At 40.9% G+C, this 22,751-nt stretch overlaps 1 protein-coding gene across 1 annotated transcript in view; it reads left to right on the forward strand.

Moving 5' to 3' along the window:
• The first annotated feature begins 199 nt into the window (after positions 1 to 199).
• Positions 200 to 22,751, forward strand: part of plxdc2b (plexin domain containing 2b) — a 116,970-nt gene continuing 94,418 nt past the window's right edge. The window contains exons 1-2 of the mRNA XM_061713559.1: positions 200 to 255; positions 1,780 to 2,246. Of these exons, the coding sequence (XP_061569543.1) occupies positions 200 to 255; positions 1,780 to 2,246 (523 nt within the window). The remainder of the gene's footprint in view (positions 256 to 1,779; positions 2,247 to 22,751) is intronic.

The raw sequence follows: 22,751 nt of genomic DNA on the forward strand, positions 1-22,751 counted from the left end.
AGGCCAGTTGCAGTGACACTGAAACATGTGTGTAAGAAGGAAGCAGGTAGACAGGTGAGGATGCAAAGAGTAGAGGGGAAGAGGGTATACATTTAAATACCTGGGTTCAACGTGCAAAAGAGGTGAAGGAGAGAGTTAACTTCTGCAGGGTGGAATGGATAGGGAAGACTGAGTAGCTTTATCTGTGTTTTCTTTGGGAATGATAGGAACATCCAGAGCAAAGGAACAGCCGTGGTCCGACTGCTTCGAGGCAAAGTAAGGGAACCTAGACTAGAATGTTTTGGACTCAAAGAGGAATACATTGGCAGAAGGATGCTGGAGATGGAGAAGCCAGGCAGAAGAAAACCGGGACAACCAGAGAAGATTTATGGATGCTTTGGACAAACGATGGAAGATGCAAAAGAGTAGGTTTGAGGTGATCTGCAAATATATTTTGAGGCCAACCAATATAGGTGTTTATATGGCTTATACAGATCAATTGGTTTTTAATCATTGAATATTGTATTTTTACTTTATTAAAGAGACTGGAAAAGTATATAAATGATGATGGTCATGTCTATTTGTTCTTCCCGGCACCTAAAGAGGGCGCTCTCGGTGTTTAGTCACCTGTCTGTCCTGCTCATAAAAGAAATAAAAAAGTAAATATCACTTCTAATATGACCTATTTGAAAATAGGGGGAAACATTTTAAACGTTCAACTAAACCAAAACTACAGGAAACGGCAACTTTATCAAATTTGCTTTTCCCACACAGCCGAAATCTCTTGCAAACGTTGAGAAACAAAACCCGGAGAGAAAGTGTCTGTCTTCTGGCGGTGAACCAGCTGAGGACTGCACGTGAAAACCTGCTCCAACCATCTTACATCTCTCCAAAGCTGCATGCCAGACAAATATCCTTTTTTTTTGTGATCAAATTTTTATTTCTTTTTTCCATTTTCTGAATAAACAACATGGGGCATGTATATGATATTTTAACAAAAAAAAAAAACCAAAAAAAAACACCGATACATAACAACAACAAATGAATAGATAATTGTAATAACAAAAAGCAAATACAAAAAAAAAAAAAAAAAAAAGTAATGCCCATATAATTAAGTATAACAATGCAAAATTAACACATAAATGAAGGGCAAAAAAATAAATAAATATATAAATAAATAAAAATAAAATCATAACCCCAGACATTACCCACCCACCCTCTGGATCCTATTGAACAAACCCCATTAAGCCGTTTTCATTTTTGCTTATTGAGGTAAAAGGGGGATTTTAGTTATACATTTTAAGCATAACTGGATAACATGAATGTTTCAAATCAGTAAAACGATACCTAAAGAACCTTAATCACATTCAAATTATGTAGGACATTATTTTATATGCAACATCTCCCAAAATAACCTATGATTCCTGGGAATATGAACCCATAAATGTTATAGTCAAAGTTCCTCTGGTTAGTTTTGGGTGCAAATTTTCAAGAAAAGCAAATTTACATAAGAGATGGCAGTTACTCAGACAAATATCCTGAAACAAAAAAAAAAAAAAACAGAGTGTGTCCCTCAATGTTTTGTGTGTTTCTTCCTTTACACGGACGCAGACAGACGGTGCGTGAAAACCATTGGCTCTGAGGGGCTGATGACGGCGAGAGCGCACTTTAAGGCTGATTTATTGTTCCGCGTTACACCGACGCAGAGCGTACGGCGTAGGGTACGCGGCGACGTGCACCGTACGGCGTAAGCTCTGCGTCGATTTAACGCAGAACCATAATTCATGCTTTATTCTCCAGGAGCGCGTCCGCCTTCTCCCTCACAGACGCGCCGCACCTCCGACCCGTGGGATGCGACCACAGACTGGGACTGAGATGCCCCTTTGCGCGGTCAACTCTTCCCCCGTCTGATTTTCGTTTGGGTTATTTTTTTTTTTATTTTGGAGGTGGAGAGCGCGTTTTGGCAATTGAGGAGCGCGCAGCGTGGCGCACGCTGGAAACAAAAAGCAGCCCAGCGCAGCTCAGGCAGGTCTCCCCTTTAAAAAGCCACAGGAGCAGCAGGAGAGTTGCGGAGTCCTCTGTAGCGGGAAGCAGGAGCCGCTGCAGAACTAAGAGAGGCAACACTCTGAAAAACACCTGGATATTGAGGAGGAAAAATCAGCGGAACTTGGATATGGCGGCTGAGAAGACGCTCGGGCTTCTCGTTGGAGTTGTTTTAGTTTTGCAGTGCGTGGGGAATATTCAAGAGGAGGTCACGGCCGGTGACGGTAAGCACCTCAAGCACACACCGACCATGTGTGTGGGTCGATTTAAACATGCATATAAAGCTACATTGCACAAGTTATAGCTCAAGTGGATTTGAAAAGGGGAGAGGAAAATGCAGACGCAGGTGGAGAAGTGGTTTCTGCGCCGATTTGAATAATTGAATTGCTTTGTTGCACCATAATTCCTCTAATTATCCGGCTTGAGTGTGTGAGTGTGCATGAAAAAGAGGGACATATTCCTTGAAGCTGTTTCTCTTTGATTTTTAGTGATCAGAAGGCTTAAGAGGGGCCGTCTTAACTCAGTAATCATACAACATTGGAAGGTCTACTTAATTGTTTTACATCTTCCATATGTGCTCAAATGCTGCCTTGAGGCTGAGATGATTGTTGTGCAATGGATATATAATATATAGACATGTGCAAATGCTCAGATACAGACTTTTTTGAGTGTTTCTAGAATAGTGTGCAATTTTCTTCTTCCTAATATGACCTGCAACGACCTGCAAGATGGATCTGTCGCCCATCTGCACATCTGAACACATCTGACTGCTATTTCAGGAAAGCTGGACAGTTCAGGTTCTTCCTCTGCAGCTACAAGCCCCATTCTTCTTTGTACCCATTGCATTTACGCACACTCCACTATCAAGGATGGAAACAGAAAACACCAGAAGTTCCTCTAATCTCAAATCTTGTCCACGTCAGACAGACAGTGGGATAAGTGTGTGCCAGCTTGGTCTCTGCTCACACAGGGGAGCTCTTGTTTCCCAAGGCTTTTGTTGCTGGCATTGAATTTTCACCACGTATCGGATGGTGGTTGGAGAAATGCTCCAGCGCTGACAGTGACTGTAAATTAAACCCGTGTGTGCGAGAGAGAGAGTGCAGACCACAGAGTTTCAGGAACGTCTGGGATGCAGGCACACTCTCACATAAGGACTTTTGTTGTGTTCTTGTGCTGGAAACTTGGAAGAGCGGTCAGATTTAATCTTGTTTTAGAGATTACAGACAAGGGGAGTACCCACAACATCAGCTTCCATAAAATACCTTTCCTGTGTCAGGTGGACGAATGAAACTGGCTCTATGTAGGCCAGTATTTTTAGATATGCGACTGAGGAAGTTCCCTCGTCATGACTGACCTCAGCTCCTGCTGCTGGAGGAGCTGCCCCAGTCCTTCCTCTGATAAGCCTGCATTAATGGAGCACAGGAGGACTCTCCCGCTATCAGGGTGTCCACTGGGAAGATATAGTGCAGCATTCGCATCCAAAACAAGCTTACATTCCCTTTGATTGTTTCTCAGCATCTCCAGTGGAGCCTGAGATGCGAGGGGTGGTTGAAGAATTCATTTCCCCTCCTTGCATTTATTAGTTAGATGAGCTGTGGGGAACATCTGGATGAAATTACTCAACATCCTTGAAACTTTGTCTCTTTTTTTCAAATTATTATAATTGCTTTATATCTGTGGCTGTGTTACACTCACCAGATGATGCACTCAGCGGTGGCACTGTCGAGAATGTTTTGAGGGTTATCCGGCGGTGCTTTCCTTCGAGCCGGAGAAGAGGCATTCCACTACAGTTGGTTAGAGTGTCGGCGTAGGGGCAAGAGGAAGAGCGTGAGAGAGTCCTGCCTGCCGTAACAATGTGGTCAGATTTAAAAGCCTGTGCTGAAGGCTGTTAATGTGCTAAGATTGTGGTTGTGTGAGGAATTTATTTTTCTCCTTCTTTCTTTTTTGTTGTTGTTGTGGATGCTGGGAGTTGAGTTTATCCACATGCTGATTGAGGTTGTAGCAGTGTGGACATCTTCAGCTCCGATGCCCCGTTCCTCGTCAATCATGCTGCCAGCAGCAGCCTCTGCAATCATACCAGCACACACTCACACTCAGTGGAGTGTGCTACAGGCCAGCTCGAAGACTGACACTGAGAGAATCACACAACTTAATGATAGTCACCCCTGTTTGGACCCAGAACTTTGTAGTAAAATGCATTTATTGAGTTCCCGACTCTCCCATTTGCAGTCTTTCTGTAGCGGCTCATGTTTAACTTTACCTAACCTCTATTAATGTAGAAATCCCAAATACATGTTCAGAGTTTGCAGAAAAAGGACAATATTTTGTTAATGGCCCATTTTTTCTATCTGTAGTTCGAGTTGTTTGAGTAGAAAACATTAGCTAAGCTACCACATGTAAAGCAACAGATGCACCCAATCTTTTTTGGTAGTTTCCAATGTTCTTAAACGTCTCAAATGCCAGTACTGATTATGATTGTCGTTCCTAGAACTTCATTCTACTGCAAATATTAATTTACAAATATTCACTTAATCAAAAATATTTAATAACAATCAAACTTCGGAATTGTCACAAATACTGGCCTTAATGCCGCAGTTCATTGAGTGGCCACTAGGTGTTTGGCTCCAAAAGTGAGTCAATCAACATTGATTCATGTGTTAAAATGTCCAACTTTACAGCAGAAGTAACAGTCTGGTTCAAAAAGCAGTTTTGCTCTCTAGAGTTAGTTTTTGGACCCACTACAACTTTACAGGGTTTGTTTGTTTTTCTTGTATCCCAGTAGTTACATTTCTATAAAGCAATAAAATTGTGTGAATTTGAATTTTTGGTATAGACTTTTGATTGGCTTAGCCAAACCCTTAATGATTCTTCTGCAGGGTCACCTACGAAAACCTTGTTCAGACTTTTATGTTTGATCTTCTTCTCTGACTCCTCATCACTTCTTCGTCAGTCATCGTCTGTCACGTCTGGTGTATGGTGTGGACCCAAACGCAGGAGAGCGGGAGGCAGGAGTTGCAAAAACCAAGGATTTATTCCAGAAAAGGCAAAAACAAAGCGCTGCTTGGCAGGATCAAAACGGGGATCAAAAAAGACTGGAGCAAAACAGGCAGGAGACATGGAGGATAACACAGTACGGACCGACAAGGAACAAGGGAATGACAAGAGCAGATATACACAGGGGATAACGAGACACGACGAGACACAGGTGCAGACAATCAGGGCAGATGGGACACAGGCGGGGCAAAACAGAAACTCAAAGACTGGGGGGAATGTCAAACCCTGACATCGTCATGCTACAAATCTTTGCTGAGTATTTCTGATTTTGCCACTGAAATGACATTTGAAATGGGATTTTCCACTTCAAAAGTTCACCAGCAACTCCACATCACCTCAGATGAAGGAGATACTGTAGGAGCCAATGGCTAACTTTGATTGACATAATTGTTGTCAAAGCACAACACAGTAAGGGGAAAAAGTTTTATTTTTAGCCTATTATCACTTGTTATCAAATGTGCTTCACCTTCAGCATGCTCAGAAGAGTGATGCTGTCTCATCTGAAGATGACTTACTTTTAAATTCACCTTCATTCAAACGATGACTGCTGCTTGAAGTCCCACACCTAAGAATCATCTGGATATCAGATCTTTACTCGACAGAACATGGTTACCATGGTAACATAAATTGAACTTATACAGTTAAGAATATTAGTCTTTCCCAAGTCAAGTTCAAATGAGTTCAAAGAGATTTAATTTTTTTTTAAGAATTCAATTAACAACAATAACAATCACTGGAGCACCATTTATTTAAGATATTAACAGCTAAATTGAATGTTTGACATTTGATCAAAAGGTCGAGTTTTGCCCAAACAGTGACACCCCATTTCCCCCCACTAAATGTCATATTTCTGTCGTGTTTCCACATCTTGCTGGAGGTATGACTGTTGGGGATCTAATAAGTTCACTTAGTTGTGCCCTCGTCTTCTGCTCTGGAGAATGAACACCACCAAGTTTGTATGTTTGTCTCACAACTGGTTTGACTGCAAAGGGCAGTTAGTTTTATTTGTTTACTTCTGATGACATTTATGCAGCGCTGTGGACAGAAACCTTATAAGATGCGTCGTCTCATTTCTCTCTTTTTTTGTGATGTTGGCAAGGTGATTGGAGGTAAATTGTTTGCTGATACAAAATGGAAGCTCCAGCTCAGCCTCCTTTATGAAGGCGATCGTAAGCCTTCTTGGAATCCCACCACACCCCCGCCATTCCTCCTCCCCTCTCTCCTTCTTTCTGACATTGCACATTTCAGAGTAGACAGAGTGAGTTAGCTTCTTTATTGGTCCTTTGAATGACCTGCTGAAAGGAGCGGCGGTGAATGGGCGATGGGGGTGGGAGTGGTATGAGGGGGTGACAGACAGGGAGGGGGCAGCAGCGGTGGCAGCGGCCGGGGTTATTGTGCTACCCTGTATGGGGCAGCAGCGGGCCATGCCATATCGCCCCCTCCACCCTCTTCCCCTTTACATCGTGCAACAGCAACACCAGGTCCGTGCATTAGTCACGCTTGGCCCCTGCCACTCTGATTCTCGAGAGTTTTAGTCTTAGAAGAAGCTCAGCCCCGGCGGCTTCAGAGGCCTGAAGAGCAACACAGAGTTCAATAGGCTCAGAGACAAAGAGGCCACTAGTTAATGAAGCCCGGCGCAGTTAAGCTCCTCTAAGGCCCTTTCTCATTGTCTCGCATGTGGCTCAGAAACTCCTGTGCTTTCAACTGTTGCACTGCGCTGCCTGAGTCGTCACATCTTCAGTGTTGCAGCAATGACTCTGGCATTTTTTTTTTTTGTGTCAGAACAGCAAATTGTTCAAAATTTGTCAATATGCTTTGAAAAGATCAGGCAGAGAAGATGTGTGATGGTTGAAGCAACACAGATGTTGAAGTCAGAGCTGTAAAGCATTTTGCTCATCCACACAACTGCAGAGATGCCAGTCGACCACAGTCAGGCTGTTATCTGCTGCTCTTGTTGACTCTGCGGAGGGAGGCTGCACATAAGTGATACCAGATCATCAGCTGAGGAGCAGGAAGCTTAAATGGTTTTTTATTTGGTGGGAGGAGTTGTGCTTTCTTTTGCTCAGAGAGGACAATTTGTAGGAATAGCAAAAAGAAGATAAAAGGCTGAGAAAAACAGACAGTTGCACTCTTTCCCGAGCTTCACAGAGAAAAAGGAGAGGATCGTACTCAAATGTGTTAAATGAAATGACTAACAAAATGCTTCACATAGTTGCATAGAGACAAACAGGATGCTGAAAATGATGCTCTATTTCCTCCAAATTTGTTGTAACTTTGTGTAGTCTTGTTGTGTAAATGAGTAAATGTAAATGTGTTACCACATCTAAGGAGGGAAAAGAGGCGGGCAAGTTGTCAGCTGAATTAAACATCAGTTTTCAACTTCTCACTTTAAGCATACTTTAGACTCCTGTGTTAAAAAAAACTCTAATAAGTCCTTCTGTTTTTAGAAGAATGTAATTGTTGACCTGTTTTTATGGTGATATCTAAAAGGACCTACAAACTCTAAATGCAATGCAACAAGGCTTTTGTTGAATATCTTGAGATACGGGAGCAGCTCGAGAGACATGGATGTCATTTTATACTTTTTACTTGTGTCTTTATTTGACTGGAGCATCACCTCAGTTTTGGTTTAAAGTTAAGACCATCAGCAGCACTCAAAGCAGTATGAATGATTTTACCCATCTGTACCAGTCCTGGACCAGGGTCAATCTGGGCCAGCTGGAGTTGACACCAAACAAAACAAAATCAGCGTGCCACGTGATAATCTTCGCCTCGAACTGACAGAAGGTGAAACGTCTCCAAAAACAAAAGAAGAGGAAGTCCAGTTGCCTTGTTTGGAGCCTTTGATCAAGTTAATCTGGCTCATGTTAATACCTTTCACGTGCAGACCCATGCCCACTTTTTTAGCTGTCTTTCAGCCTGAGGACCTCTGGGCCTTAGAATGATGCTGGAAAAGGTTCCTCTAGTTTAAAGGAGCTGTATGTAAGAGCAATAATAAAACGAATCATAAAATGACCCCGATATGTCAACAGACATTTAAAAATCATGTTCATTTCAAATACTTATGTCACTGACAACAGCACTCAAGCCAGGATATTCCAGTTTAAAAAGAGGAGTTGCAGCTCTCAACTGATGTTGATGTTGTCATTTTTTGTTTTGGTCTGAAGCTCCACCCTCCACCTATCTCCCAATCACCAAGTCAGTATTGTTTCTGAAGCTCCACCCTCCACCTATCTCCCAATCACCAAGTCAGTATTGTTTCTGAAGCTCCACCCTCCACCTATCTCCCAATCACCAAGTCAGTATTGTTTCTGAAGCTCCACCCTCCACCTATCTCCCAATCACCAAGTCAGTATTGTTTCGGCATCCGGGTTGCCAGCTCGGCTCTAATTATCGCAGCCATGGCAGCCTACGTTCCTGCTGCTTTCTGCAGCCGACCTGGCAACCTCTGGTCGGGGGGAGGAGGGGGAGGGTACACGCCGCTCAACAATATTTTGAAAGTGACTGCAGTACCAGTTTTGGACATTTCTTACAGACGGCTCCTTTAAGTGATTTGATGTTTATGCAGGAGATGTTGATCGTCTCGTTAAAACACACTGAGCTTCAGATAGTTTAGAAACTGGCACTTGCGCCATAAGCCGGACACGCACCGTTAGGTGGCTGGTATTTCAAGACAATGACTTCAGGGTCACTCTGCTGAATTTTATTTCTTGCATTGGATCATAAAATAGCTGGCTGCTTGTCATTTGGCTGTGGGGTCTGGATTATGAGTGTCTGTTGACTAAAATCTGTTAAAACATCTTGAAGAAGTAATGACGTGAAACAGATGGAGTGATTTAATGCTTGATAAACCTTAGTCCTGGAGGAGTGGCATCTAGTTCATTAATTTGTTTATAATGAAGGTTCAAGATATACACAAATTAATGGGAGGTGACCTTGCACCTGCTGTTTGTCAATATCTTAAAATAACATGGAGTTAATGTATAATTTTTTTCAAGGTACAGGTCCACATGATGCCGATATTCTTACCGTGCATCATTGCACAGCTTACTAATATGACAACCTGCTGCCTTTTAGACTGCACCTGCTGAAATGTTGGTAAGACGCCAAAGATGCACTGAGTTCAGAGAAGAAACTTAAAAACTAGTTCCCTGATGATGGAATAGTGTTAACGTAAAGACATGAGGAGTGTTTCAAGCCGTCCAGACATGTTGAAGGCAGATAAGGCGTTTGCTTGCCAGAGGAGCCCGTCACTCCATCCTGCAGCCGGCTTCATATCCTGAGCACAGCAAGAGCAGACGTCTGCCTCGGTCCCACTGAGGCAAGTGTCGCTCACAGGGTTGACGGCATACTGCTACATGCCTTCACCTCTCGCACTCGGTTTGTATTTGCCTCTCTGTGAAGGAAGTAGTCCTGAGTGAGAAATGAATATAATATTATTATTCTTATGCTATGAGTAAGAATTGGCTCAGTGTTCATGCCAGAAGTGAACTGTGTTGCTTTCAGCTACACTTTTTAATGTTCAATCTTTCAACTAATCTCTCATTTTCTCCTACAAATAACATGCTTTTCAATATGTCCTGAGAAAGGTTTTGCAGGATTGTCTCTGTTTTTGCTCTTTCCAACCATAAACAAATCCAAAATGTCAAAAAAGGACATTAGGGCTGAATGATCTGGAGAAAACATCAGTAATTGCAATTCAGTCTGCGATTATCAAGCTCAAATTCAATATTCACTCTGGATTAGATTTATAGTGTGTATTGAAGCACATCGACCCCTTTGGTAAACGGGAAAGTAACTCTCAAAGTAAAAGTCGTTGTTAATTAAATGCATGGTTGGACTACAAATCAGCTGTAACATATATTTTGTAGAAAACTCTTAAAGAAAAAACAAACTTGTGCTACAAGCCACATCCTGCACATGCCAAAGCACAAGCTTGGCCAAGTTCCTGAACTTTGGGACGCATTTTGCCCATGTGGCGCTTGCTTGCTCCATAACAACAAAAAGTGCCAAAAGGTCCAAATGTGTCTGCTAACTCGAACAATACTTAGAGAATAAACATGGCCAAGCTAACACGTGCTATGACATGTTCGGAGGGTGCATCGATTTTCACATAAGGCATATGGGTCCTCTGGATTATAATAATGTGTTTATTAGACTAATTATTATGTTGTTGTTTTTTGCCAGATCACTTGCACCTTTGCAACAGTCCTGTCTGCTCCTTCCAACAACCTCCATTGGCAGTGATTAGCCAGCTAATACTCGACTATGTTCAAATAATGTTTTGAACTTCCAGGCGTATACTCAAGACCGATATTGAACTGTTTTTCCATGCTGTAGGTCCAACATTACACCGTTTGTTTCTCTGCCCAGAAAGTGACTCAATATCCCCTGTCGAGAAGTCTCTCTTTCCCCAACAAAATCATCCTGACAAGGAACAAGCGTGCCCCACAGCAACTGCTTTTCACAGACTGCTAGACTCGGACTGCTTTGGGGGTGAAAGGAAAACGTTTATGTGCACAAGGGTATTTCTGTGCATGAAAGTAAAGACTTTGATGGCACATTCAAAGTTGTCTTCATTGTGATCCCTGGACAGAATAAATCAGTTACCATTGGCTTTCATCGGGATACATCATTGTTGTTTATACTTTGAGACATGCTTTGTTGTGTTAAATGCCAATATTGGATTTTTTTTAAAACATTAATCACAACATTTTTAAAAAAAGACAGCCATAGAGAATTAAAATGACAGTCTCCCGTTTTTTTTATCATATTTATTTGAAAAAGAATGCACAGCTCAGCCCTTTTTTACTTGTTTTCACGAAGTCCTTAGTTAGTCATGAAGATTTTGCAGTTGCAGCACATCTGCAGAGTTGGTCGCCTTAATGTTTCAGGAGACACGGCTGCCAAGAACGGGAGGATGAGCGTGACCTCCCAGAAGCCAGTAGAGGTTTCTGGAGGTCAGAGGGATTTTTGTTTGGAGAAGACGGTCTTGGACAAGCTTTCTCCAGCTGTCCTATCCACTTTGCACTGAGCTTATCGTGAAACTAAACAACAGACCACTTGGCTGCTCCTTCATAATATGAGATTCATCACATTTCCATCTCTTTCCTCTTTTAAAAAAAGCTTTTTCTTCTTGTTCCACATTCAAGTAACAGGTGTACAGGAATAAAAAAAAAACCATAAGGAATCCTGAACACTACTCATCACATTAACCAACTGGACTTTACTCATGAAACGTCAGCAGAACACATTTGTGCCTAAAGTCTTCACAGAACAAAACTGAAGCATTCTGGCATTAATGAAAATGTAGGTTGTGACAAACTTTTCATAGGTAGGAGTCCAGATGAATGTTGCTTGTGGTTATCAGACTTTAAAACATTATATCTGCTATCGTTTTAACAATGTGCAGATACCTTTGAAACGCATATCTTAAACATGAGAACAGACTGACTGCATAGGAATGTCTCCGTCTCCAGCAGGTATGATCCCTGATAAGGGAAGCTGCATTGCTCCATAAGAAAACGTTTTCTTCCCCCGTCTCTCTTTTTTAATGTGAACCATGTTAACGGTTAGACATGCAGGATGAGGATGCACCTTTAATCCTTAATTTAATTCCGGTTAATCCACATTTCCTTAGATGGTGGTCCCTGGGTGGGGATTTATGCTAATGGTTGAGTAGCTGGAGTGCTTCGCCAAATTGCAATTGAGTGTCGTGCATAAGCGTACACCCGTTCTTATTATCAAATCCAACTTTTATGCAGCATATGTAAATCCAGAGTGTTTCTTTCTTTTTTTAGTAAGGAAGTCATTTATGTGTAAATCTGTTAATGGGTCTCATTAATAAAATCTTCATTAAGTTCAAACCTTTTTGTCTCTAGTTTATTATCCAGCAATGTTTATTTAAACAACAGACACCATGTAAACAGCATTGACTATATAGACCAAAGAAAACATTAAAAGGACTCCTATCAGATTGTTACCACGCCTCTCGCACTGGCACCTACCATCAAAAAGGTCTTATGTTAATGCCAAGATGTTACAGATTGTGGACAAAATTTTGATTAACAGTCCCACACTGCCAAAAACATCCCCTCTAGAAATAAGCATGATATTCTACAAACCTATTTAGTGTCCTAATTTTATAAATAAGAAATACGTTTTTTTCGTACTTAAAATTGAGTCTTTGCAGCGTTTTACTACTTCTGAACATGCCTGGTGTTTTTTCAACAAAATGTGTGACAAAACTAATGTAAAAGTCGACTGCTGATTCTGGGAATTGGTTCGCTTTCTGCCAGGCATTCAGATCTTTGTCTCTTTGCAAATGCTTACATGCCAGGAGTAGTTTCCAGAAGTCAGCGCCGAGCGAGGGACAAAGGCTTGCTTTGAATCTCTGGTGATTAATTGCAAGGTGAATGAGCCGGTAGCAGTTCTCCTGCTCTGCTCAGGTAACAAAAAACTCTGAGGTCCGGCTACAGAGAGCGTCCTGGTACCAGTGGAAGTCCTGGGTGTGGTGAAGTGAGCATGTTTTATGTTCCTGAAGGCAGCAACACATTTCTCTGTTGACCACAGAAGATTAAATTCTGTGGTTTGTCTTCTGGCTGCTCTCCACAAGCCTTGCACTTTCAGAGTGATTAGCATGTTTCTTTCCTACCCATTTCTTCTGCGATACAAGTGACAGTTTTGACGTAGAAGGGGGGGAAAACAGGAGAGTGGCTCTCACTAATTTTTTCCTTTGTGCTGTCAGGTCCTTTTATTTTTTTTCCTTGCTTTCCCAGCCTGCCGTGTTTAGTTTCAGAGTACCGCTAAGACTGAAAGCTGCCCTGCTGAAGTACTTTGTCATCTCTTTAACACTGTTGAGCTGCTCTGCATGCACAAAATGTGATAAGCAATGTTTGCTGTGGAGAGAGAAGAAAAGCTCTGACTGCATCATAAAGTAGTAATTGACTCTTACTGAAAGCCCTTTGCCTTCTGAGCCCCAGAAATCACTAATTATATTGCAAGCCAATTAGTGTGAGCGGTTTAATCATGAATGTGTAATACATACAAAACCAGAAAATTAATAATAATCCCCATATCTTACACACCTGTCAAGCAGGGTAGAAACTGGAAAATATACAAAAGCCCACAGCTGTTATGGAAAAATTAATAACGAATGTAATTTTTCTTCTCTTTAGGGTCTCAGTACACGGTAAAGAGAACCTCGCTGTTTCTCCTCTTGGTGTTCTTGTGCGACTCAGAGGTAGAGTTGATGAGTTTATCATTGCACTAGTGTCTCGCAGCAACAAAAACCCGCTGTGTCTCGACGTGGGGCGGTCCAGATATTGATTAAATGTCTGGCTGGCTCCTTGTTCACCTGGAGGCCGCCGGTAGCGCAGACTCTCCATGCTGCCAATTTAGTGTACAGTATTGCTGGTGGGACCTGCCTGTTGCCAGCCCAACTTCATTCCACCGCATTTATAAATGTATCATAGATAAAGAATTGTGGAGATACAATTTGACAACTGGGGTGCAATAAATATTCACTCTCTTTTGTCTTTGGCATGACAAAATGAAGAACCTGCTTCTCAGCAAATATTGAATGAAGATCAAACGAAATGACCCCTCTAAAGAGCTGCCAAATCAGTGATATATGCCTCAAAAACCCTGGGCATCGACAAAGAGCCAAAGTTGTAAATTAGAGGTTTCAATATGAATATAAATTAGTTATTTTATATCTTTTTTTACCAGAAGCCAGCCCCAACCGCCTGGGAGACTTTTTAAAGTCTCTAGACTATTGAACTCAGTTGTTCAGTAATCTATCACTTACTTGCTGCTGCAGGGCTTTCTGGACTGATGTTTGTGATTTAACATGATATTTGATATACTATCAAATGTCCCATTAATTGAGAGATCAGCTGAGATCAGAAGAGACTATTGGATTATCACAAAATATGCTGGGAGACTTTTTTTTTATTCAAACATAATCTCTACAAGTAATGAAATGAGCGATGTAAACAGGTGGGTTCATTGAAAGCTCAGAAAACTTTGTTTGTGTGCGTTTTCTGGCTTTTGGTTGTACATTAACATAGGGCTGCACGATTCTGGACAAAATGAGAATCACGATTTTTTGCTTAGAATTGAGATCACGATTCTCTCACGATTTTTTTCCAATATAAAATGTATTGCACTTATTACTTTAACTTTGCAACAGCTGAACAAAAATATAATAACAATAAACATCTCTTGTCTTCTTTACACAAACCTTTGAATAATTTAAACAATAATAACAATTTTGAACAATATTTGTTCCTCCCTGAGTTGAACACCCTTTCAGAAAGGGGACTTGTAACAGATCCTGTAGTTCTGAGGCAACAAATTATTCCTCTGGCTGCTTTTTGCTGTAACAGCTGACATTGAACATAAAAACAATAAACATCTCTCTTGTCTTTAAATAATTTTAACAATAACAATTTTAACAATATTTATGTGCAATATGTGTCAGGTGATGAGAAAGGTAGATGTTTCTCCAAATGTAATCCACAATCATTAACAAAATATAACAAACATGACAACATGATAGTTGACCATGACAGGACTACAACAACCTAGACCATAGGCCTAGTCATCTTTTTATGCAGCCATCTTTTAAAAAAAAAAAAAAAAAAAAAAAAAAAAAAATTTTGAAATCGTTGTCATTTGGAAATGAGATCGCGTTCAAGCATGAATCGAGATCGCGATTTTTTAACGATTAATCGTGCAGCCCTACATTAACATGCCTATTTGTATGTATAATGTAGAAATAAATGTGTACGTGTGTCCTGCCCTTGTGAAATGACTGAGGAGCCACTTCACAGCGAGCCGCCAGCAGCGACTGGCTGCAGTTATCAAAGTGCATTTGGTGTAAATATATAAATCAGGTGATCATTCTTTGCATATTTTTACACATAAAAGTTTAAAGATGTAGGCTTGGGCCAACTGTTTAGCAACTTTTACAATTATCTTCTAGACGTAAGCATTCTTTGGTGTAAAAACGTTGCAGTATCAGTGTTGGATTATGGTAATGTCATTACTTCAGAGTCCAGTTTCACGCGCTTTAAAGTAACGTGTTAAGATAACAGGACATGACAGCATAGCTGAGTTCCCTTTCTTTGTATAAATTATGAGACAGTTGTTAAATGTGCACTCTTTTACATTTCAAAGTCCCCATGAAATCAAATTCAGTGCTCAAAGTGTTGTTTGATCTATATTGCATAATATGAAACCTGACCCATCAAAGATTATAGTGATTTTGTAGCAGTTCTTAATGGTATTTTACCATTTCAAATTTCCTGGAAAATGATTAAGAACTTATTCAGCACTTGAGGTCAGATGCTAATTTTGCATCAACATCAACCTTTTATTTAAAATGGATTTTTCTAATCGTGTCATTATAACTGGACAAATCAGAGCAAAGTTCAAACGGGTCCAGGGGAACAAGTGAAACATGTCAGAGAACTTACAGTACAAAATGTGATGCAGTGCAATCCAGTCGTACATATATCTATCCACCCATTCATCGTCACGGTGATGGCAGTCTGCTGGAGCTTGTCCCAGGTGCCAGCAGGTAAAGGTGAGCACAGTCATAGCGTCCATCACAGATTAAGACAAACAACCTCACCCACTCACACTGAACTGCATCATCCAAGGGGTGTATTTTCCAATACTCGTGAATGAAAATCAGACGAGTAGTAATTCAGACTTGGGTGAAGAACACATTTTTTTTTAATATATATATATATATTTTTTTTTTTTTTCCCACCTTCTTCACCCAGTTCTTTTACTCAAGTCAGTCCTGGGCATTGCTCACCCTCTGCCAGCCCCGGGAGGTCCTGCACTGAGCTCAAGTCTCCTCCTTACTTCAGGAGTGAGCAGGCCGCTTCTTTTCATCCGATAGGGTGGGGCTTCTCTGGCTGGACGTAGCGCGTTGAAGCATCACGTTATTCCAGCCAGATCAGGCTGCGCCACCTTGCCCCCTTTGAAGGACTAAACTAATTTAGTTTAGTTTAGGCTAGTTTAGAGCTTAAACTGACTTCAAGCTCCTGAAATGGTTCCAGTGACAACTCTGTGTGCATCCATAAATCATGTTTTGTGTTCATCATCTTCATTAGTTGAAACCATTTCCACTTGGTCTGCATTTATTTTATTACTAGGTTTTCCATTTCCTCCAGGAACTGTTGTGGGGAATCAGATTTTTTTACGTTTCGATCCTGATGGGAAACAAAACGTCCACATGGTGCGCTGATGAAGTCCCTCAGCGGAGTTCTTCTCACACACCAACAGTCTAACGTTCACGTTGGGGCTGACATGGTAGTAGGAAAAATTGCAGTTCCTCAACTGACCACTGGGGACTGGCTCCGAAAGTGAGTCAATCTCAATTGACTCCCATGTTAAAATGTCCAAATTCGAAACAGAAATAATCATATTTACACCCAACTTAAACCCAACAAAAAAAAACACATATTTGGTCTTCAAAGCTGGATTTCACATTTATGACAACTGAATGGAAGGGTAATTCTTTTGTTGGTGTTCCACATCAGGTAAAAATATCTAAAGCAACAAATGTATGTCTCATGATACTGGTACTTGTGTTGCAATGAGACCGTTTCACTGAGGATTTTTAATAAGCTGGAGTTTATATAAAAGGATTTTGAACATGCACAGTCTCTTTTCCCATCTCACCTCGTTCCCTTTGCTCATCATCTGCCCCGGTTGCCTCGTCTCATTCTGTGTCAGCCAGTTATCTGAATTCAGTTGTGTAACCTGCCTTTCACCTGCTCCAGTCCGCATTATTGTCCTGAAGGTCCTGAAATGAATCGATGCTGTAATTAAATTATGTACCTGAAGTTACATGAGGATGATTGTGGCGGGTTTTGCTGGTGATAGTGATCAAACAGAGATGATTCAGACAGACAGACAGTATTCAGTGTTAGGATTAGGTTTGGATGTACACAATGGATGTCCCACTTAGTTTTTCCATAATATTACTTTATACCGTTGCATCCGGACTTAAGTGACTTAAAGGGCCTCAAGAGTTCAGTTCTCCTGAGGCCAAATCCATCATAACACCACTCATGTTGTGACAACAGAGCCTGCTCAAATATAGATGAGTCACTGAGTGGTAGAGCAGAGGGGGGGCAGTCGGGATAGTCGCATGTCCCTCAACTTAACCCTTCACCTTTTAGAAAAAGGCTTCTGTCTGACTCCCTGACTCAACAGCCCGTTGGCTAAATTCATCTCTGTGTCCAGGCGAGAGGGAGACAAACACATTAACACCGCGGTGTCGGCCTTTGGCCAAATAAAGCACTTGCAGACAGAGGTCGGACAAGTGCCCCTGGGCAAATACAAATATGAGCGGGTGTGCAGACACTGGGACCAGTTTCTTATAATCGTTCAGAAAATACACATAACCTCTCAACCTCTGGCAACTTCAGCGGAGGCTTTCAAACCAGCTGGGAAGGCGAGTCCACACAAGACTGATTGAAACTAGAAAATTGATTTGTGGGAAAGTTGGAAGCATTTTAGTGCAAAAAATTAAAAAGGTGTCCTGTATAAATAATAAAACCAAACTACTGATTAACAATTGCGTTACATGTGTCCTCCTGTGCATGTCTTCTTCTGCTGGTCCTCTTCCTGCATTGACTTTTGTAGAGTCGTTTCTGCAAAGTTTTGTCGGTGTTTTCATCTTGAAGGGAACAGGATCAGAACATTCAGTAATAAACTAGAGTTTACAGCAGAAAACCACAGACAGGCAAGACATTTGTACAGGTGAGTGAAGGCTCATAAAAGTAGTAATTTTTAAGACATAAAGTGAATTGTTTGGACCCCTCCACTGTAAAAACATCCCTGTCTAGACCTCCTGAGCAATAAATTCACAAGAACACACAAGACATAAAAGTATATGGCTCTTCTTTTACCAGAGGAGATGCATTTTTACAATTTGATAAATGAATACTTTGCCCTCTGCCCTTTCAAAGTGCATCATTAAAGGTAATTAGAGGCTCATGGGTAATGTTTAGCAACAGGTAGAACACTGCATGCCACACCCTCCGTTTAACACACACATTAATTTTCATGACTGTTTGTTATGCTGACTACTGTATGCGATAACAAGTGAGCTAAAGATGTCAAACTCAATCAACTGTTAAAATGTCTCAATAGTTTTTGTTTTTTTTGCTCTCCCTCCATGTTTGCTCCACATGTCTCACTGATATAAAAGCATTGCACTGTCAGGACTCTTCAGGAGGGGATCTGTTGAAAGCAAGACATATATGTCTAATGCTATTATTTGTCACATTTTACCAGTTTCAAAGTGAGGTTTGTTTTTGAAGTTCGCTTCAGCATTGTCTGGACATGCATGCAGCCCTCAGGTTGTACCACTGAAAAGTGCAAATGCAGTAAATCAGCTCCCCTTGTGCAGGCGACATGTGGATTTCTGTGTATCTCCCCGGGGTGTTTGTGTCCGATGGCAGATTTGCAGAGACAGGTCGCTGCCGCGGCCTGACAGGAGACACATTGGGCTGATATGAAGCTCGAATCACATTGACAGGAAGGTAATGAAAGGCCTCATCTCACTGACACCCAACCCGTAGCCCTCAGAGCCAGTGTTGAATTGGACTCCTGAGTGATGGACAGTGATAATTTGAACCTGTCCATCAGGATGGCTGGAGTAGCATCACTGTGATGAACTGACGGTTAATCTGGTCACCGGTTATCAGCTCAGAGCAGTGTTGTTCTTGATTTTAGAGATTTTAACTCTGAGATGATGCAACTGCATTGCGACAATGGTTGCTCTTGACAAGATAAACTAAACCACAGCTTTTTTTGTTGAGTAAGCTTTTAAATGTTTCTCTTGTCAGCAATTTATGCTTCCTCGATGCTTCATCTTTGCTGATATTTTGCAATTTTTTTCCCTTTAATCTTTATAGTTTCTGTCCCTGTATTTTTCCAGTTGTCTCTTTTCAATGCCATCAGGGCACAAAATATGTATTAATGAAAAAACCTGGTCATTCAGTATATTCAGGTATTTAAGATGATCTAATTTTCTTGGGGCAGAAAGTTGTTAAATCTAGACATAACTATATGAAGCTTCCCCAGATCATAACATTGATCGCTGACACTCACAGGTGGCCAGCAACGTCAGCGATAGTCCATCTCGTTTCTCTTTAAAAAATTATGAATATATTATTATTATATTATTATTATAATATATTATTACATTATAAAAATGTGATAGATAGATTGGCAAAATCCCCAATATCTGCCAATAAATCTTCTGGGTTCTGGTGGTGACAGTTAAGGAGAAGCAGATGGCAGCTTAAGTATTTCTAACCAAGTAACAGTAACCAAGTGCTGTTTGTTTTAAGAAAATAAACCATATGATTGTAATGGACAGGCAGCTCGTCCAGGAAATGAAACTGCTTTCGGCTCAGGTACATACTCAAGTGTTCTCCATTGTAGCAACAAAAACTGTGGTTTTCAATAGATATGTAGCGATTTCCATATGACGAACTTGTTGATGGTTTCTGTTTAGTTTTCTACGGAGCCCCTCTGGTGACATTTGAAAAAAATAAAATAATGCGTGGCCACGCATTAATAACTCGTGGCCACGCATTGATAACTCGTGGCCACGAGATAATCAATGCGTGGCCACGAGTTATTAATGCATGGCCACGCATTATTTTATTTTTTTCAAATGTCACATGTTATTACTACACTCGCCATGACAATACTCTTGCTCTTTAATATAAATAGACTATAATTACTGTTATTAATGATGAATAACCATCCCACCAAGGAAGTTGCATCCACGAAGTCCAGACAGTAGGTTATAATGCCATCCACGAGTAAAATGATGCGTGGGCACGAGATACATAATGCGTGGCCACGCATTAATAACTCGTGGCCACGAGTTATTATTGCGTGGCCACGAGTTATTAATGCATGGCCACGCATTATTTTATTATTTTCAAATGTCACCAGAGGGGCTCCGTAGTTTTCTCAGTCTCTTCAAAGATCCATTTTTCCATGTTTGAATGTTTGCATAGTTAATTTAGTAACAGGTGAATGCCATGGCCTCCACATGTTGAGTCTGTCTGCTAGTTGCCATTAGAGATGACGATGATACGACTGGACACTGGGTCATGAGAATATTGCATCCCTGATTTTCACAATGGGTACGTATGAGGTTATGTTTGTAAGTTTGTACTTTTGCTGATATTCTGTAGTTCATATTGCATTTTTTCAGCTTATTTCACTTGATGCATATCAGCTGTCAACGAGTAAAACGATTCTGCAAGAAAGCAGAGGCTCTGAGGACATTTGAGTACAAAGTGTTTTGAGGTCATCGTCTTAGCTCATGAGATGTCTCCAGCTGTCTCCAACATGTTACGGCAGGTTGGTGTCTGGGCAGTGACTAAGTTCCCGAGCTGACAGGATCATAACACAAAGGAGAAGATTAATAAGAGGTAGCAAACAGCTCAACTCATGACTAATGACTTTATAACTGTAAAGAATGAGAGAAGTCGTCATACAGCTTCACATGGACATCGTGTTCTGTTGAGAAACCGGTCTGTAAAAAAACAACACGTGCCTGCTGGCCTAAGGAAGATGAGATGTCGAAGCTCCGTCATCTGAAACAAATCTATGTTCTGGGTGGCTGAAGATTTATTAGATCTCCTTTGCTTACATGTTTGATGAAACCTGGTGTAACAGAGGCTGCTTTCACCCAATCCTCCCTCAGAAGGGAAATTGTATCACCATCATTCATCTTCACACTTTGAGCCATATCTTTGATATTTTTTTTCTCTTTCACATCAGGTTTTGAAGCTGAGTCAGAAAATGATACAAAGTCAATTAGAGAAAAATGGTTAAATCTCAACGTCTGCTAAATATTACAGATGGATTTGGAGCAGGACCAAAGATAACTCATGTTGGTCTTTTGTGTCCCTGCCAGCGAGGGATGGTAATCTAACGCTGCAATTATTCTTCTTGTCAAATTAAAGTCTTCATCTTGGTTTTTACCCAGAACAAAATTACACTTGGGACATTTTAGAAACATGGAAGGATCGCTAAAATTGCTTCTGGGAGGGTCATCATTAGTTCATGATAATCTGTTTGACAAATTTGGGATACTTACTTGTAAGACGGTCATTAAAAGAAAAAAAGAAGTGAACGAGGGTGTCGGGGCTCTTACTCTTTATTTTCATGCAGTCAGAGGAGAGTGTCTTTGGGTTCAGCAGCTCCAGAGTAACAGTGACTCAGCTCAGTGTTTAAGTCCCTCAGGGTCATTTTCCTTACCGCACCAACTGGCTTTGACAGGTAGCCTCTTGCTTTTACCTCCTTTATCATAACCCCCACACACACCGGGTGTTTGGGAGAAAACCTACGGGTTTGGAGTTATTACTACAGGGAAATGTTCATGTTTTATTTATGTGTTGCCTCTTCCTGATGTTTGTCTGTAAGCCTTTTTGGAGCTCTCAAAATGGCCCAAATGTACTTAAGTACAATGTAGAAAACCAAGGGTGGGAGCCCCCTCAGCGTGCCAAGGCTCAACAGCCTTTGAGAAACTGCTGCCTGGTCCCATTTCAGAAACCATCAGGGCAGAAATATTGATTATGCCAGTTACCCAGGAACCACTGGAGATATGAAGTCAAGTCTGAGGAGAAACCACTTTGCCATAGAATAGCAGACTGGCCGGGCAAGAAGCATGTAATGCAGCACGCAGGCGGCTCTGCCAGGTCATGTGTTCACTTCTAGTATGATCTAAGGCATCTTTCAGTTTGGTTAAATCAGAGAGACATCACATTGTAAACCCATAAATGCAGAGGGAGACAGGGTCCTGCTTCTTCAGAATGGTATTTTCTGCCCCATTGCCTTTCATAAAATGTTTTTGTGAGTATGGGGAAAACAAATTTATAAACTGCAAGAGCAGAATTGAACTTCAAGAAATACTTTCAGTTAAGTACAGTTTAAGTCTACAAACTGTACCTTTATTTCATCACGTAATTTATCAGTTTATTTATCAGTGACAGTTTAAGTCACTGGTTACTTTTCAAATACAGATGCAAACAACATATGTGAATTGATGTGCGATTAAGGATTGCATTTCATGTTAAAGCCAAATCGAAATTTTGGGTACCAGTACTTAGAACCTCCCTTTTATGATTTAATAAACTATTTGTAATGTGAAAATACCAACATTTCTCACAAAAGAAAGAAGATTTATGCATGTGTAAAATTGTCTATAGTGTAATTTTGTGAGAAAGATGAAAACATTCCTATAATATCTAAATTGATTCTCTGTCTTAAGTTCCTATGAATAGTTAATCAATTGAGATATTATAGGATAATATCCGACATGCAAAGCCGCTGTCTCTGTCACTTTTACATACTGTACATGTCTGAATGAGGCTTAAAGAATTGCAATGCAAATACTGTATGACCAACGTGCAAAAGATTCAATGTCACTGATTTAAGAGACTGATGAACCATCTTACAAATCTCATGTCTGAAAAGAGCTTAACTCTGATATTTCACTCTGAAGATATTTTTTTTCCTGCCGCTCAAGAAGCCCTTTCTTCTGCAGAGCTTCTACCTGTACAACCTTGAAATACTATGATACATCTTTACCATAAAATGCATCTTTATTTGCAGCT

The sequence above is a fragment of the Cololabis saira genome, chromosome 22, assembly GCF_033807715.1.
Source record: "Cololabis saira isolate AMF1-May2022 chromosome 22, fColSai1.1, whole genome shotgun sequence".
In the NCBI taxonomy this organism is placed as follows: domain Eukaryota; kingdom Metazoa; phylum Chordata; class Actinopteri; order Beloniformes; family Belonidae; genus Cololabis; species Cololabis saira.